This window comes from Acartia tonsa, chromosome 13 (genome assembly GCF_053477335.1).
Source record: "Acartia tonsa isolate MP-2025a chromosome 13, ASM5347733v1, whole genome shotgun sequence".
Taxonomy (NCBI): Eukaryota; Metazoa; Arthropoda; class Copepoda; order Calanoida; family Acartiidae; genus Acartia; species Acartia tonsa.
This window is the reverse complement of record NC_137272.1, coordinates 22,377,719-22,396,804: the sequence shown is the minus strand read 5'-3', so window position 1 is coordinate 22,396,804 and position 19,086 is coordinate 22,377,719. Positions and strand designations below refer to the sequence as shown.

Sequence of the window (19,086 nt, the reverse complement as noted above, 5' to 3'; positions counted from 1 at the left end):
TCCAAGATATTTTGCTTCATCTGAATAGACAGACAGACATCCGTCTACTTTGTAGTACAGATTAACAAGCCCGCATACGGTCATTACACGATGCTGTGAGTATTGGTACAAAAAATATGACGTAACAAAAAAAATTAGCCAATGAGAGGCCGTTATTGACCAATGGTAAAATTTATAGTGGACTCTCATTGGCTATTTTTTTGTTACGTCATATTTTTTGCACCAATACTCACAGCATCTCATTACACGTAAAACGAAAGGTTTGGACTCATGGATGAAAACTTAAATGTAAAGCATCGAATTACATACAATTTTATAGCACGGGGCTAACAAAAATGGTCTTAATCATAAAATTTTCCTTTTAATATCCGCAGAAAGCTGTCTTAAATTGCAATGCTTTAAAGAACTATTCTGCATGTTTATGTATTTTTTCAGAGAAAAATGGGGCTAGAAGGCGACGAATATACAAATCTGAGCGAGGAGGAACCATCAAAGAAAAAGTAAAAATTTTAATTTGTATCTGTGTTTAGTGCCCTAGGAAAATGGGGATAGATGTCACTGCTTTTGGCCTACCTATTCTATTGACGCCATACATAGTAGAGGGAAACTTAGGAAAGGGGGAAAGAAACCTCCTAGAAAATAGATGGGGTATAGGGTATTTCTTGGCGTCAATAGAATAGGTAGGCCAAAAGCAGTGACATCTATACCCATTTTGTTGAGGCACTATAGATAGCTACGGATAGTTTGTCTTTTATTTGCGCAGATTTAAAACATATTAACAAGTTGAACAAGATGAAAAAGACAAACGTATGGACATACCATTCATATCAAATATACAATGCTTCGCTTCTTTACTAAATAAAATATTATTTGTTGGTCTAAGTGCAACAAAAAACGAAGATATGTGGTGGCTCTTTTTACTTATATACAGACGTACAGAGGGGCGTCGTAGCTCAGTGGTAACGCACTGAGTTACGGTGGTGAGAGTTCGAGTTCAAGTCCCCATGTGGCAACTCGAATCTCTCAGTCGCAATTCAATCACGCAACTTCCCCTTGGTTGTGTAAGAAGGGTGATAATTGGGTAGTTTGGATACCCATTAGTCTCTTACATAATATCAGTGCAACCCTTACCCAAGCTCCTCTGTGGAGAGCGTCATCCATTACGGTGACTTAATTTGGGATACATGCCATACTCGGCGAGGGTGAGGTAATAAAGAGTAGGTCCCTTGAGACAGCGGGCCAAGTACTTGTACTTGAGCGTTGACCTTGAGCTGGCCCTGGTGCTAGCATACAAAAGTGTCTCGTCCTACTCCACGACTCCTTGGTCTAAACAATAAGAAACTATGGCAACACATACACAGACGTCTATACATAACCTAATTAAATATTGCTTCGCTACTTACAATAACAAATTAATCATAGGAGTTGGTTTAAATGTAACCTGAAACGAAGATATGTGGTCGCTATTTTGGCTTTTCTGGGCTTCTGTAACATTTACATGCTTAGGTAAGCTTTTATTCCTACCATTTGAATGTGAACTATCCTTCTATCCCTCAGTAAGTTTTTTTTATCATCATTGGGGATATGTGTACATCAATTTTTCATCCATTATCTTATCCTTAAAGCTCCTTTTTTTTTTTTAAATCTTACAGAAATATTAAACATTTGGTGATGAATTATAATAATTTCTAGATTTTTTCTAGGTGAATGAAATAGCAAGTAGCTAGACGAAGTGTCTCAAAAAATCAATCTTGTGACAACATAAAAATAAGGAATTATCCATCTCTTTTTTAGGGGTTTTCTTTCCCACATCTCTTCTCACCTCTGTCATTTTTATAACGTCACATGGCTGATTTTTGAGACACTTTATCCAGCTACAATGGCAACTTTCATGCTTTTATTCTTTATTATAATTTCTAGGGTAAATTTGAGTGTAGCCGTGGTAGCCATGACTGCAAATCAGACTCACATACTTCCTGACGGTACTGTGCATGTGGTACGTATACAGTTATTTATATACATTAATTTAGCTGAAGAATAAAATTTCTATATAGAATTTCTTTTAAATTACTTTTTTAAAATTTATTTTATAACAAATTGATCTGTTTTAGAGTCAAGATTTTGATTGGGATTCTAAAACTAGAGGTAATATTGTTTTTTTTAAATGTAGAGACGCTTCTCTATAAATGGATGTCTGTATGTTCGTCCCATCGCTATGTTTATTGACGAATTGGAATAATTTTTAAACTTAAATTTTTAAACTTTTCGATTACTAGCTTTGTAAATTTTATAATATGATGCTAAAGGCTCCAAATTTTACTTCCATTGTCCTTTCCCTATCCTCTTTCTATCCAAAATAACATAGATAATGTATAAGTTTTTGACTGACAGAATAGTTATGTGCAAATTTTTTCTTTTGGTACAATATCCTCCTTAAATAAAATGTCATATAGATTTAATACATGTTTTTCTAATGAAATATAAAATATGATAACATCCTACAATTCTTTACTGGACCATTCAAACTACATTTCCCTACCCCCCCCCCCCTCTCTATTTCCAAAAATTGTATCAATTTATTTAAGCCCTATAGGGATTTTTATGAACCCTACTTTAAGACCTAACTGTAGAATCCTTAAGTCAATAATGTTAACCTGAGAGTGTCATCTAACTCTCTATATGTCGATATTATGTCAGCCACGACTACTCTGGCCATTTAGTCGACATAAGACATAGAAATATCATATTGATGTAATCTAAAAAGTTTTAAACGGGGGGGGGGGGGGTGCAAACGCTCCCCCCCCCACCACCATGTAACAAAAATCGTGAGCACGCCCTTGCTTATGTTCGCATTGTTGGGAATTTGATGCAATTTTCTTTTTGATATTTTCTATAAATTGTTTCATTTCGTGATAAAGATTTCTTTAGCTCATGTCAAAAATTAATATCTTAAGCTTCAAGATGGTTAGGTTAGATTATTCACAAAAGAGATAGGAAAATTACTTTTTAATTATGACCACCCCCCCCCCCCTCTCTCCCCAAAAATTAAATAAAATCTTATGTTAATGATCTTTCATTTTTGTAGATTTTTTATTTGATTTTTGAGAATTTTTCACAAAATCAATTTAGGCGAGGTAGCGTTGCAGTGACCCTATTTAAAAAAAAAAGAATCTACCTTTTTTATTTATTGTTTTTTTAAAAATAATTTGCCATTAACCCAAGTTTTGAAGCTTTAGCCTTTTACTGGCCAAGGCATTGCTCTTGATTAGTTAAAAACTATTACTTTTTTATGTCTGTTTTGATTTGGGCTATTTCTGTCTTAATGATTTTAGTTTAAATGGACAAGTGAAGAAATGATAAATTTGCCAAAAGTTTATATTCTTTAAGCGAAGTTATTTTCATAGCATGTCTAAAAATTGTGTTTTTGTTTGTTCTACATTTAATAGACTACAGTTTTAGATAAAGTTGGCCATGACGTAGATGTATATATATATAATAGATATATTTGAATTAGTATTTATGACACTTTTAAGTAATACTGATGTTGAAACTTGCCATGTACAAATGACATTTGGACAGATTCTATGAAATTTCGAGCCAAGTAGTTAGGGTTGTCCAAGTTTTACATATTTCTTTATATCTACACTATCGGATACGAACCCTAAAGGCCTCTAGGGGCTTTTTAGAAGGTGTGTGTTGAATTCAAAAACCTATTTTTTTAGATTAAAAAAAATAGGGGGGGTTATTTTTTCTGGAGGTGATTTTTCTTGGTAAGGTGGTGGTAACCTCCCCTAAAATTGTTATAAACTTTCACAGGACCTATGAGAAGCTACCCTGTAAAGGAGAACCATATCATTTCAGTAGTTAGCGAGATCCTTTGGTACAAACAAACAGACATTATGACTAAATTCGTTCTTGTTACAATTACATTTATGTTTCAGGTTTTATTCTAGCTAGCTTTTTCTATGGATACATCCTGACACAAATACCAGGAGGATACCTAGCTACCAGGTAGATATTTTATATTCTTGCTATCTTTCTATGGATATATTCTAGATATCAGGAGGATACCTAGCTACCAGGTAGATATTTTATATCCTTGCTATCTTTCTATGGATATATTCTAGATATCAGGAGGATACCTAGCTACCAGGTAGATATTTTATATCCTTACTATCTTTCTATGGATATATTCTAGATACCAGGAGGATATCTATCTACAAGGTAGAAATTTTATATCCTTGCTATCTTTCTATGGATATATTCTAGATACCAGGAGGATATCTAGCTACAGGGTAGATATTTTATATCCTTGCTATCTTTCTAAGGATACATTCTAGATATCAGGAGGATACCTAGCTACCAGGTAGATATTTTATATCCTTGCTATCTTTATATAGATATATTCTAGATACCAGGAGGATACCTAGCTACAAGGTAGATATTATAAATCCTTGCTATCTTTCTATGGATATATTCTAGATACCAGGAGGATACCTAGCTACAAGGTAGATATTTTTTATCCTTGCTATCTTTCTATGGATATATTCTAGATACCAGGAGGATATCTAGCTACCAGGTAGATATTTTATATCCTTGCTATCTTTCTATGGATATATTATAGATACCAGGAGGATACCTAGCTACCATGTAGATATTTTATATCCTTGCCATATTTCCATGGATATATTCTAGATACCAGGAGGATACCTAGCTACCATGTAGATATTTTATATCCTTGCCATATTTCCATGGATATATTCTAGATACCAGGAGGATACCTAGCTACCATGTAGATATTTTATATCCTTGCCATATTTCCATGGATATATTCTAGATACAAGGAGGATAATTAGTTACTAGGTAGATATTTTATATCCTTGCCATCTTTCCATGGATATATTCTAGATACCAGGAGGATACCTAGCTACCAGGTAGATATTTTATATCCTTGCTATCTTTCTATGGATATATTCTAGATACCAGGAGGATACCTAGCTACTTGGTAGATATTTCATATCCTTGCTATCTTTCTATGGATATATTCTAGATACTAGGGGGATACCTAGCTACCAGGTAGATATTTTATATCCTTGCTATCTTTCTATGGATATATTCTAGATATCAGGAGGATACCTAGCTACAAGGTAGATATTATAAATCCTTGCTATCTTTCTATGGATATATTCTAGATACCAGGAGGATATCTAGCTACAGGTTAGATATTTTATATCCTTGCTATCTTTCCATGGATATATTTTAGATACCAGGGGCAGGAGGACACCTAGCTACCAGATAGATACTTTAAATTCAACGCCGATTGTCTTATCTCTTGAAACCCCTGAGATAGATAAACTAGAACATATTTACAATATCTGTAAAATATGGCGCTCCATCACTTCCGCATCTGGAGTTTGATCAATCGCCAATAATGATATAATGAATCAAAAATAATGTTTTCTTCCTTTGCCTAACCCTGCAGGGTCACAGTATCCAATATAACCTAATCATAAAGTAATAATAAAAAATTTATTTTTGTGTTATTTCAAAAAGTCATTTTACTATATATTGGACAGTATGCGATTTTGGTGGAAATAAGGATATACTGTAAAATATATTTATTGAAATTCTATTTAAAATCCAATTTCTTTTTTTCGTTTAAAGTAACAACTTCAAAATTTATTTCATACAGAAAATGTTTTATATTTCTTAACATGATTCATTTTTTCTAGGGGATTCTCCCATAGCTTAGGGTAGTGAAGGGCCACCTTTTTTTTAGTGGGTGTTCCAACCTTCAATTAATAGCTTAAAACTATGGTATGACAGAAAGTGTTATTCCCTGAAAAAGAGCATAATTGGTCAAGTCGTTACCAAGATCTTATGCTTCAGACAGAAATGTTCGTATGTTCAAAACACTGGCACTTAACAATCGTTTATTCTTACCTGATAATTATAGAAAGAATGGTTCGGTCATTTCCGAGATCTTACGAAACAAACAGTTATCTATCTACTTTGTTGCACCTGAAAAATATCATCCATTTCTTTTTTAATAACAATAACAACATGCTTTTTGTTTAGATATGGTGGAAAGCGTATTTTCTTGTGGGGAATAACAGCAACGGCTATTTTGACAATTCTGACTCCGCCCCTTGCCAGGATGCATACCAGTCTACTTATAGCCACAAGGTTAGTAGCCTAGCAACATTATAATCCTTACAATTCTGACACCGCCCCCTGGCTAGGATGCATACCAGTCTTCTTATTGCCACAAGGTTAGTAGCGCAGCAACATTATATTTTTTACATTTCTAACACCGCCCGAAGGCTAAGATGCATACCAGTCTTCTTATTGCCACAAGGTTAGTAGTGCAGCAACATTATAATCTTTACAATTCTGACTCCGCCCCCTGGCATCCTATGCATACCAGTTTTCTTATTGCCAAAAGGTTAGTAGCGCAGCAACATTATAATCTTTACAATTCTGACTCCGCCCCCTAGCTAGGATGCATACCAGTCTTCTTATTGCCACAAGGATAGTAGCGCAGCAACATTATAATTTTTACAATTCTGACTCCGCCCACAGGCTAGGATGCATACAAGTCTACTTATAGCCACAAGGTTAGTAGCCTAGCAACATTATAATCCTTACAATTCTGACTCCGCCCCCTAGCTAGGATGCATACCAGTCTTCTTATTGCCACAAGGTAATTAGCGCAGCAACATTATAATTATTACCATTTTGACTCCGCCCCTTCATAACCTACTATGACTTAATTAGGTTTAAATTTATGGTCATCCCAATCAGCCCGATTTTAAAACATTTTAGGAGACAGCGTAAAGTGGCAACAAAAAATTGACAATAAAATAACCAATGAGAGGCAGGTAAAAAGTTCAGTATATACTGGCCTCTTATTGGACAACTTTATTGTATGACATCATTTTTTTGGTGCCACTTTACGCTGTCTCCTAAAATGTTTTAAAATCGGGCTGATTGGGATGACCATAAATTTAAACCTAATTAAGTCATAGTAGGGTATGAAGGGGCGGAGTCAAAATGGTAATAATTATAATGTTGCTGCGCTAATATCCATTTTAGAGCAGCTGCTATAAGTTAGGGACGCATATATTTGAGGCTAGGAGCATAGCTACTAAAGGCTAGGGGTTGCTGCTAGGGGCGCAGCTACTTTTAAAAGTTTCATGAATGGTATCAAGTTATATGAAGACAAAGTAGGACAAATATCAAAAAAAGTTTTGTAAGAACCCCCTAAGTGAGGAGTAAAACACACACCCCCACCCCCATTTCCAGAACCCCATAAAACTTAAGATTATAATAATAATCCAATTATCAATATTGCGCTAAAAAGGAAAGTAATGGCTAATGTTGGACTTAATGTCGACGTAATTTTCAAGAAAATAACCATGTTTCTCTTTTCATTGGAATACATATATTTTTATCCTGGGGGGGGGGGAGACGAGGATCAACGCCTGCGAAAAAAATATTCCAATGTTCCAAATTTGAGAAAAATAGTTCAATTTAGTTTGAGATATTGTCACAATTTTCAAACACAATTTATTTTTCTTCAAACAATGTTGCAAATGTCATAAAAACAAGGACAATTATGTTTAATTCCGTAGATGGCAAAAATAAAGTACATTATAACGAGGCCACCAAAACAGGAATTAATTTTATAATTTTAGTTTATTATCCGCGGACTACTGTCTATAATTCTATATAAACTTTTAAACGAAATTCACTTAAATTTTAAGGTCATAATAATAATAATATTTGTTTGCTAACTTGTTTATTTGTTACTTTCGATTTTTTTGGAAACACTCAATTTGTCTGTTTTACAGCCAATATAAAACTGAATTTAAAAGAATTTGGATATCTGACTATCTGTTTGTACCAAAAGATCTCTTGCTGATAACTGCTTGACCATATCTATAATATAATACAAAGTAGCTTGATGTCTGTCTGTCTGTCCGTCTGAAGCTTAAGATCTCGGTAACCACTGAACCGATTGGATCCTACTCTTCAAGGTATACAACTATTGGTCCTGTGGTGGTTTTAAGCTATTTTCTTTGGGGGGGAGGGGGGTTGGATCAACCCCAACCCCCAAAAAACTAAAAATCCTCCAGCCTGTAGCAGAGCGAATTTTTTTTTACAAATCTGTACTAGGCATCAGCCTGTAGCAGAGCCTATTTTTTAAAAACAAATTATATATAGGAGGGTTGACTTCCTCTTACCTCATAGGGTGAAGCCCCTAGAGGCTAGGGGCGAAGCCGCTAGTGGTTCTATATTTCAGGGGGTCATTTTTTTATATATTTTAAAGAATTATTATTTAAAGATATCAAAGACTTTTCTTTTCGTATTAATCATAATTTACTGGGATTGATTTTCATTTGGTATTTTAATAATTATTCAAAAAGATATTTTGATGATTCTTTTTAGTAACGAAGCTACTCTATAATTCACTTTGTCTGTCCGTCAGTCCGTAACGCTGTGGGGGAAATGGGATTTACTCAGCTCCTATTAAAGATAGAATTCTAAAATTTCTTGACAACACTCACATCATTAAGGAGCACAATTAACTATAAAACATCAATGGCGGTCGGACGGCTTTTTAGCAGGTTTTATGCTATTTTTATTTTCCACATTTTTCCCCATACCTTTGGTGTTTGTAGTCCGATTTTCAAAATTTTTTCAGTTAAAGATATCAAAATTAAATTTCCCGTCGTTTGAAGAAAACAACAATGACGGTCAGTCAATCCACGAATTTTTGTGCTTCGCTACTTATGGATGTTGTCATCCTTGTTAAACTATTAGTTTCTATTTTTTTAGAATAATTGCTGGGTTGTGCGAAGGAGTTACCTACCCCTCCATCCATGCTATATGGTCCAGGTATGTTATATCAATATTAAGGGGTAATCTTGTTTATCATCAATGGAAATTATTTATCAATTTATCATACATTATCTTATCCCTTATGCAGAAAACTTATTCCTTTTTCATCTAAAATAACAAGGTTTCTTGTCTTTATAAGCATGACCAACAGACAGACGGACAAAAAAAGTATATAGCAGATGCGAATAAATAATAGGAGTCTTGAATAAAAATAGCAGCTGTGTATCTAAAATAGACAGATAGACGGACAAAATAAAGTATGGAATAGATGTACATATTTACTACTGGGGGGGGGGGGGGTCATGTGGTCCACATGCAACTTTAAGGCTGTTGACTTAATGTGAAATGAATGACGTGGATAATGTGTGTTGATATTTTATAGCATGGAGAGAACAATGTAGGATTAATCTGATGTGCTGAAAATGGATTGCCTATTTCTTCCCTAATTTCCAAGTTGTACAGCAGATAACCCAATTATTGCAAACGCTATTTTCAGCTACCCCGGTCAAAGGGAAAAGCGATATTATGTATAAACGATTTATACATTATTCATTCAAAATTTTAATTTTTCAAATTTAGATTTTTTAAAAAAGTTTGAAGCCTTTTTAGCTAGGTACACTTTCGGAAACTAAAATTCAGTACATCATAAATCTATATTTCTAGAATTCATGGCATAATTCGGCAGATGATTATTGGGGGAAAGAAAGGGTTGAAGAGAATTGTCCACTTTCTTCCCTGTGTAGAAAGGGGACAATGGGCTGTTTAATACATTAGTTCCCAAAGTTTTATCATAACGTTTTTTTTATTCGTTGACTTAATAACTTTGGAGACTTTAGTGAATTTTGATTGTATGGCTCATTTGTTGATTCATTAAGATGAGTGTTCAAACGTTTCAACCACTAATTTTAATCTACAGAAGGTTTAATATCCGGTGGATTTGAACCGGTTCTCATCCATACGAATAAACTATGTCTAACATCGTATTTTCTACGAATATAAAAATGTACAATAATATCTTTTTAATTTGTGCCTTTGGCAACTCTGGGTTAAAAAAACTGGTTTTGATCTTATAATTGTACATTTTATATCCGCGGAATTATTATTACTTGTAATGACTAATAAAATGTAATTGTTGTCTTTACATCCAAGAAGAGTACATAAATTCTTATACTCTATTCATTTGGTATATTCTTGCTTTTGGCGGTTATACCAAAATATTTTTTACGTAAAAGTGACTTTTACTTATCAATCTAAAATATTGTTAGAAAGTTGAAAAAACAAAATCGTAGATTAATCCTACTTTTCAAACTTTGGTGTGTCTTCATTTACGCACAATTTTAAAAATCCTCTGGTAAGCATATTATGATATTATCACAACAGAACAAACTAGAATCTTCCCTTTACATTACTCTCATCGTCAAACAACCAATGTTATTTATTAACCAACTAGCGGCTTGACCCCTAGAGGCCTTTAGGAGCACTTGAGGTTAAGACTTAACTTTGAATTATAGTTTTAAAGAAGAAAATCATTTTTTGTAGGGCAGATTTCTCTTGAAAGGGTGGTGGTATCCTCCTCAAACTAATTATTAACCTTACCAAGACCTATGAGAAGCTACACTGTAAAGGAGAATCTTATAGGTTCAGCGGTTGAAGAGACAGATAGACAGAAAGACCCGGATCCTTTTACTTTTATATATGGGTTTACATTTTGCTAATGTGGAGCACTTTATGTATCTGAAAATATGCAGAAGTGATACACACCAAAACTTTTGAGGGATTAATTAAAGGATTCGACAATGGATGTAGAAAATACGTGGATATTATGATAAAATTCGTATGTTTTATTATCTAATATGGACATCACTTATTGGTCATTTCGTTCATCCAATAGGACGGGAGAGGAAGGGGTTATGGGGGTGGTGAACGGGGGGTATTGTAATTTTAGTTAGCTGGGGGTATAACTTTATTGAGTACATAAAAATCTGATGCAAAATCCAAGTAATAATAAGTCCATTTCTTCGACATAGAAATTAATCTTTTAGACACACAAATGTATAAAGATAAAGAATCAAGGAATTAGCAAAAATAAAAATAATTTCGAGGACCTTGGTTTAAACGGAGAAAAGGTGATGGTTCCTTCCCCTTTAACTTTGCTAAATTTCCAACTCCCTTCACCCCACTATACCCCCCTTGAAAGCATTCTACACCCCTGGTGATGATACAACACCCCTCTTAATTCTGAAATATACACAACCCTAAAACTACCCACCCCCCTCCCCCCCTCCACACACACACCCTATGTTTCAGTAATGATAACGCAGGACCTATGTAAATCTTCCATAAAATGGAGAACTCGTTCAGTTAAGCTGTTATCAAAATCTTAAGCTACATTCTCACTTCTCACCAGTACGCCAGGTAGACTATGGTCCGTCTGGTATCAGCCTCCATATGAACTTTCTCCATTCGTCTCTCTCTCTGGCTAGCCTTAAGTCCTCTTCAAAGTTGGCAATTTTTCTGCTAGTTATCTCTTTTATCTGGTCTAGCCATCTCTTTCTCGGTCTTCCTATCGGTCTAGGTTGGTTTGGTTTTCATTCTAACATTCTTTTTACATCTCTGTCCTCTGACATTCTTATGATGGGGCCAAACCATCTCAGTTGGCTTTTCTCAATAATCAATAAAATTGACTTCACTTTGAGAACATCTCTAATAACGTCATTTCTGAGCCTGTCTCTTAAGCTACATATACTAATAAATAGGAAAATGGCCAAATAGACTGGTATATTATTACCAAATATTCTACAATTTCATTGGACAAAGTGTCTCAAAAAATCAACCATGTGACGTCATGAAAATGAGGGATTATCCATCTCTTTTTTAGGGGTCTTTCCAACTTCTCCTCTTATCTCCCTCATTTTTACGACGTCACATGGCTCAATTCGAGACACTTTGTCCAGTTACATTTAACTATCATTCATTCCCTGTACAAATGACGTCAGCATCCAAATCTTGATATTAACTTTTCTGGGAATTCTAAACTTTTTTTAAAGCAGTGCAGCTTTTCTTTAATTAACTTTTTAAAGGCGAAGCTTTTCTATAATTAGGGTCGGTCCGTACGTCCGTCCATCCGTCCGTCCGAGATAGATAGCTTTTATTCGTTAATTTAGGCATGTTAGAATTGTCCTATCGATTTCAAACTTTGCATGATTATTCCTGTAGTAGTTAGGTAAGATTTAGAAAGCGTAGCAACTCTATAATCATTACCAGAATGACCGTACGTCCATTTTAAACATGTTGATTTTTCTAATTTTTTAACAGCAAATTTTTATGTGATCTAATTATCCGTTTGATCTGATTTTTGGTATATTGATTCCTGGGACAACAAAGAACAATATTTTAAGCGAATCAACTCTATAATCAAATCCTAAAAATGTAAGTATGTCCATAAACTCAATAAACATTATCCTGTATCAAGAAGTTTTTCAACAAATTTACTTACAATTTTGCTTCGACTCTTATACTTTTATATTCTGATAATTCAGTTTAGACACTATACAAGTGTTAATGTCCGTTTGTCCTACCGTTTCAGTGCTTCGCTTTTATGGATGTTGTCATCCTTGTTTGACTGTGAAAAGGGAGAGAGAAGGGACATTGGGCTGTTTTTACTATAGTCCCCAAGGTATTATCATAATGTTTTCCTATTCGTTGGCTCAACCGTTTTGGGGACTTTTAAGTGAATTTTGATTGTTTGGTTTGTTATGTAGAGTGTACAAATGTTTCAACCACTCATTGTAATCTACAGAAGGGATAATTATGTGTATAATCATTGGAAATGTACGCCAATTTATCGGCCATTGTCCTTTCCCTATAGATCCATGGTTGAAAGGGGTGTTTTGTTTTTATATACGTAATAAATATTATTATTTTTAGATGGGCCCCGCCGTTAGAACAGAGCAGAATCACAGCATTTGCATTTTCAGGTCAGCAGCCATTTCCAACAATTATTTTATACTTTAGTTTCAAAATTAAAGATTTCAAAATTAAAGAAATGAGTGTGGTATGTAGTCCTCTTATATACAATAGTAAGAATTTTTGTTTGTCCGTTAGGATCTTGCAAACAATGAGCAGATTGAGCTGTTGGTTTTAGGGAAACTTCACATACGTCTTGATTTGGTTTTAAGCCATTTTATTTCTAACAAGAATGACAACATCCATAAAAAGGAAGCTCTGAAACGGTAAGAGTATCAGAACTGAATAATCAGAATATAAATGTATACGAGTCGAAGCAAAATTGTAAGTAAATTTGTTGAAAAACTGCTTGATACAGGATAATGTTTGTGGACATACTTACATTTTTAGGACTTGATTATACAGTTGCTTCGCTTATAATATTGTACTTTGTTGTCCCAGGAATCAATATACCAAAAATCAGATCAATCGGATAATTAGATCACATAAAGATTTGTTGTTAAAAAGTAAAATAAACAACATGTTTAAAATGGACTTACGGACATTCTGGTAATGATCATAGAGTTGCTACACTTTCTAAATCGTACCTAACTACTACAGGAATCCCCGTGCAAATTTTGAAATCGATAGAACAATTCTAACATGCCTATATTAACGAATAAAGCTATCCGTCTCGGACGCACGTACGGACGGACGGACTGACCCTAATTATAGAAAAGCTTCCCTTTTAAAAAGTGTTGAAATAGTTTTTGGCTATTTTTTGCCCCACTGCACAGGTGTTACAGTTAGGTATACTTTATCCCTTTAAGAACCAAATCGGTCCAGTAGTTATTGAGATCTTATGCTTCAGACAAATAAACCTTACTACTTTGTATAATAGAGTTACAGCTATTAAACTTTTACAGAAAGCTTACTTATAGTTTTTATATATACAAATATATAACAATAACTTAAAAATTTATGATTTAATGGGTTTGTTCTTTTATAATAGAGAAAAAGTTATGGTCTATTAAGAAACATTAATGGCTGAACGTAGATTTTTTCATGGCAGGATTCGACAGCCGCTGGAAGCCGCCGCCTTTTAAAGTCTAGAAACTTTTTAGTAAAGAAGGTGTATTAACTTTTTTGCTTTTTATTTAAGATAGCTAGCCGGTTCTTTTAGTAAGTAGTATGTAGATGTAAAATTTTTCATAGAATTCAGATATGCTATCGGTTTTTTTTGTAGACCTCTTATTCTTTAAGTAATTTAAGTTTAAAAAAAAAATTAAGTCGGTTTTAAGGTACTAAAACGCAACAAAATAAAAGAAGAAAATGGCCAGTATGAACAAAAATAGTAAGATCTTATAATTTGACACCTTACTTTTAAAATTCTGTTGAGTAATTATTGAAAAAATCTATTTTTTTAACCTCGATTTAATACAAACTTTAAACCTAAATATTTTCTGAAACAGACATAAAAAATATGGGTTCATATATACCTTTAGAATCAGAAAAATATTACGAATCCATTCTAAGCAAAATTGAAAAAGTTTTATAAAACTATAATAAAAAATATATGTTAATTTTAAGAATCATAATTTCGGCTTTAAAGGGTTGACTTGAACAAAACCTGAACAAAACCTAAACAAATGTACATACACTGTAACAGATATTTTTTAAACACAAGAAACAATAATGCATTTTTAACTGCATTGTTTTGAAGTTTATAAACAGACTGAAGCATACTTGTTCATAATTTTTCATTCTTTACATGTTATGTAAGTATCACTATTTTTATTGTAGTATCTATTGTATATATTGTTTGAACATTATCCTTTTTTTTATTAATTCTATTGGTTAAGTTTTGAGGTGAAGCTTCTTGATTCGTCAATTTTAGAGACTTTTGATTGGCTAGTTTAATAGTTACAATTAAGTGTTGCCTGTAAAAATATAATATTTTAGGCCATTTTTATTTTTTTAAGTTTTTACTTTTTTTCAATTTTGCTTAGAATGGATTCGTAATATTTTTCTGATTCTAAAGGTATATACGAACCCATGTTTTTATGTCTGTTTCAGAAAATATTTAGGTTTAAAGTTTTTATTAAACCGAAGTTAAAAAAATAGATTTTTTCAATAATTACTCAACAGAATTTTAAAAGTAAGGTGTCAAATTAAAGATCTTACTATTTTTGTTCATACTGGCCATTTTCTTCTTTTATTTTGTTGCGTTTTAGTACCTTAAAACCGACTTAATTATTTTTTTAAAAATCTTAAATTACTTAAAAAATAAGAGGTCTACAAAAAAACCGATTGCATATCTGAATTCTATAAAAAAAAAATTACGTCTACTACTTACTAAAAGCGCCGGCTAGCTATCTTAAATAAAAAGCAAAAAAGTTAATACACCTTCTTTTAAAAATGACTTTTTAGCGGTTGCAAATTCCTGTATTTTTTTTCAGGGAGGGAGGGTACAATAGGTAGTTTATTACCCTAGTTCCCAAAGTTTTTTAATATCGCTCTCTTATTCGTTGGCTTTACAACTTTGGGGACTTTATTGAATTTGGATTCCTTGGTTTATTAAGTTGAGTGTTCAAACATTCCAAGCATTAATTTTACGCTACAGAAGGAGTAATTTTGTGTATCATCATTGGGGATGTACACCAATTTATTGGCCATTGTCTTTTCCCTTTTAGCGGCCGCAAATTCCTGCATTTTTTGGTAAGATTCTGTTGGAATCTTTAATAGATTTTCTTTTATGATACATTAAGTTGGGTCAGATTGTTGTTTAGCTAGTACTCTTTGTTTTACTTCATTCGCATTTAATGGTTTTTTTAAAATTTATCTGAAGCTTAACTATTTTTCTTTTAATTTTTTTTATTATATATATTTTTACCCTATTGAGTTTCACATTTTCATAATTCTTAAGTGTTATTAACTAATTAAAAGTTTTTTCTTATGATTTTCATCATAATCTCTTACATCTCTTTTTACAACTGTACGAGGTAAAAGAGAACCTTATTGATATTTATTTTTATTTTATGACACACATAACAAGTAAAAATAATAACAGTGTTATAATACAGGTATTAAATATTCATATACAAACAAAAAAATTGAATATGAATAAAATATTAAGGACAGATCAAATAATAATTATGTACAGTGTCAAAGGACTAAACAATCTCGTGGTTCAGTGGTTAGCGATATCTTTCATAACTCACATACAGACAGACGAACATCATTATATTGTTGCTGTTTTTTGAGTTTATAAAATATTTAGGAATCTACATGGGAACTGTGATTGCTATGCCGTTGGCCGGGTGTATAGCTGAATACATCAGCTGGGATGCTATCTTCTACGTTTTTGGTAAGCTGCACTTTTTTTTGCAGACAGAGAGGGGACGATGGGTTTATTACACTGGTCCCTAAAGTTTACTTGTTCGTTGGCTCAATAACTTTTGGGACATTAGTGATTTGTGGTTGGTTGGTTTATTAAGTTGAGTGTTCAAACGTTTCAATAACTAATTTTACAATAGGGGTAATTTTGTGTATCATTATTAGAGAATGGAGATGTACATCTATTTATCGGCCATCGTCTTATCCCTTTAGATCCCTGCCTTTTTTGAATATATTACGCTCTTGTGAGTAGAGAAGCTACTCTGTAATTCAGAATGTTCGTCTGTTGGAAAAAAATCCGGGGAAATATTTTCTTAGTTAAAATTTTAGATAAATTGCTTGTCAATGTTTTCCCATTAGACCTTAAAAGTTATCTTGGATCAAAAACTTTGGGTACCTATATGGCATTTTCATTTTAATCTACAATTTCTAGTGAAGATTTCCCAAAATATTTTTCTTGTTGATAACAATTATAGCATGCTATTTCTAAATTTAATAGCCTTAGTATGGTGTGCCCTATGGTGAGCTATTGTGGAAGATTCCCCAGACTAAGATATTTTCCTTGTTGATACCAATTATAACATGCTATTTCTAGGTTTAATAGCCCTAGTATGGTGTGCCCTATGGTGGGCTATTGTTGAGGATTCTCTGACCAAGATATTTTCCTTGTTGATAACAATTATAGCATGCTATTTCTTGGTTTGATAGCCCTAGTATGGTGTGCCCTATGGTGGGCTATTGTTGAGGATTCTCTGACCAAGATATTTCCCTAGTTGATAACAATTATAGCATGCTATTTCTTGGTTTGATAGCCCTAGTATGGTGTGCCCTATGGTGGGCTATTGTTGAGGATTCCCCTGACCAAGATATTTTCCTTGTTGATAACAATTATAGCATGCTATTTCTTGGTTTGATAGCCCTAGTATGGTGTGCCCTATGGTGGGCTATTGTTGAGGATTCCCCTGACCAAGATATTTTCCTTGTTGATACCAATTATAACATGCTATTTCTAGGTTTAATAGCCCTAGTATGGTGTGCCCTATGGTGGGCTATTGTTGAGGATTCTCTGACCAAGATATTTTCCTTGTTGATAACAATTATAGCATGCTATTTCTTGGTTTGATAGCCCTAGTATGGTGTGCCCTATGGTGGGCTATTGTTGAGGATTCCCCTGACCAAGATATTTTCCTTGTTGATAACAATTATAGCATGCTATTTCTTGGTTTGATAGCCCTAGTATGGTGTGCCCTATGGTGGGCTATTGTTGAGGATTCCCCTGACCAAGATATTTTCCTTGTTGATAACAATTATAGCATGCTATTTCTTGGTTTGATAGCCCTAGTATGGTGTGCCCTATGGTGGGCTATTGTTGAGGATTCTCCTGACCAAGATATTTCCCTAGTTGATAACAATTATAGCATGCTATTTCTAGGTTTAATAGCCCTAGTATGGTGTGCCCTATGGTGGGCTATTGTTGAGGATTCTCCTGACCAAGATATTTTCCTTGTTGATAACAATTATAGCATGCTATTTCTAGGTTTAATAGCCCTAGTATGGTGTGCCCTATGGTGGGCTATTGTAGAGGATTCTCCTGACCAAGATATTTCCCTAGTTGATAACAATTATAGCATGCTATTTCTTGGTTTGATAGCCCTAGTATGGTGTGCCCTATGGTGGGCTATTGTAGAGGATTCCCTGACCAAGATATTTTCCTTGTTGATAACAATTATAGAAGATATTTCTAGGTTTAATAGCCCTAGTATGGTGTGCCCTATAGTGGGCTATTGTAGAGGATTCCCCTGACCAAGATATTTCCCTTGTTGATAACAATTATAGCATGCTATTTCTAGGTTTAATAGCCCTAGTTTGGTGTGCCCTATGGTGGGCTATTGTGGAAGATTCCCCCGACCAAGACAGATCCATCACCGACTCTGAACTTGATTATTTAAGGTTAATATTCATTACCTTGTTAATTAATTCGAGGGGGGGGGGGGGGCTATAGAAACCATGGCATCGATCTGTTAGTATGGGATACAAAACAGAGTATAGTGTCCAATAAAAAGACGTCATACAATACAAATGACCAAAAATAGGTCAGTACACATTGTGATTGACCAATGGTAAATTGTATACGGGCCTATCATTGGTCATTTGTATTGTATGACTTTATTTTTTATTGTTTGCTGTTTCATGGGATACCACTACAGGATATTATGTTAAGATATCAATAACAGATAACCAACCATTTGATTACACAAACTTTGTAAGCAAATCTTAATTGTGTGTGCATGGTAATAAGTTGCAACTGTTTTATGAGACAATTCATTTCTCCTACTGTCACCATTAGTGGCATGCATCTAACATAGCAGCATTCGGTACTATTTTAAACGTCTCTAGTTTTTTATGGTCGAAAAACAAACCGTACATTTTAAATGATTTTTGAACACAAAATTAAAATAGATTTTATTGTGGCTATAAAAAGTAATTTATTTAAATTACTTATAAAATGTTGATAAATAAATTAAATTGTCTTTTTAATGATTCATTAAAAAAAAACAGGGATAGGGCGCCAGAAATGAAATATAGAAATTTTTGGGAAGTAATAGGTTCTAATCTTGACCTAACACTGCATGAAATTATTAAAAATATTACAAACGGTTTATTGCTGTTAAATGATCAGCATAATAGTAAGAACATAGGAACAATTCCAGGGAGGGAGGGGGACATTGGGCTCTTTATTACACTAGTCCCCAAAGTTTTATAGTATGGTTTTCTTATTCGTTGGCTTAACATCTTTGGGGACTTTTATTGAACTTTAATTTGTTGGTACATTACGTCGAG

General features: G+C 33.6%; 1 protein-coding gene across 1 annotated transcript in view; it reads left to right on the top strand.

Annotated features, from left to right (window-relative positions):
* Nucleotides 1–439: 439 nt before the first annotated feature.
* The window catches only part of MFS9 (major facilitator superfamily transporter 9), a 38,826-nt gene continuing 20,179 nt past the window's right edge, over nucleotides 440–19,086 (top strand). The window contains exons 1-10 of the mRNA XM_080180557.1: nucleotides 440–500; nucleotides 1,423–1,506; nucleotides 1,921–1,996; nucleotides 2,112–2,145; nucleotides 3,942–4,011; nucleotides 6,079–6,186; nucleotides 8,842–8,901; nucleotides 12,832–12,881; nucleotides 16,130–16,216; nucleotides 18,096–18,195. Of these exons, the coding sequence (XP_080036683.1) occupies nucleotides 442–500; nucleotides 1,423–1,506; nucleotides 1,921–1,996; nucleotides 2,112–2,145; nucleotides 3,942–4,011; nucleotides 6,079–6,186; nucleotides 8,842–8,901; nucleotides 12,832–12,881; nucleotides 16,130–16,216; nucleotides 18,096–18,195 (728 nt within the window). The 5' untranslated portion in view covers nucleotides 440–441. The remainder of the gene's footprint in view (nucleotides 501–1,422; nucleotides 1,507–1,920; nucleotides 1,997–2,111; nucleotides 2,146–3,941; nucleotides 4,012–6,078; nucleotides 6,187–8,841; nucleotides 8,902–12,831; nucleotides 12,882–16,129; nucleotides 16,217–18,095; nucleotides 18,196–19,086) is intronic.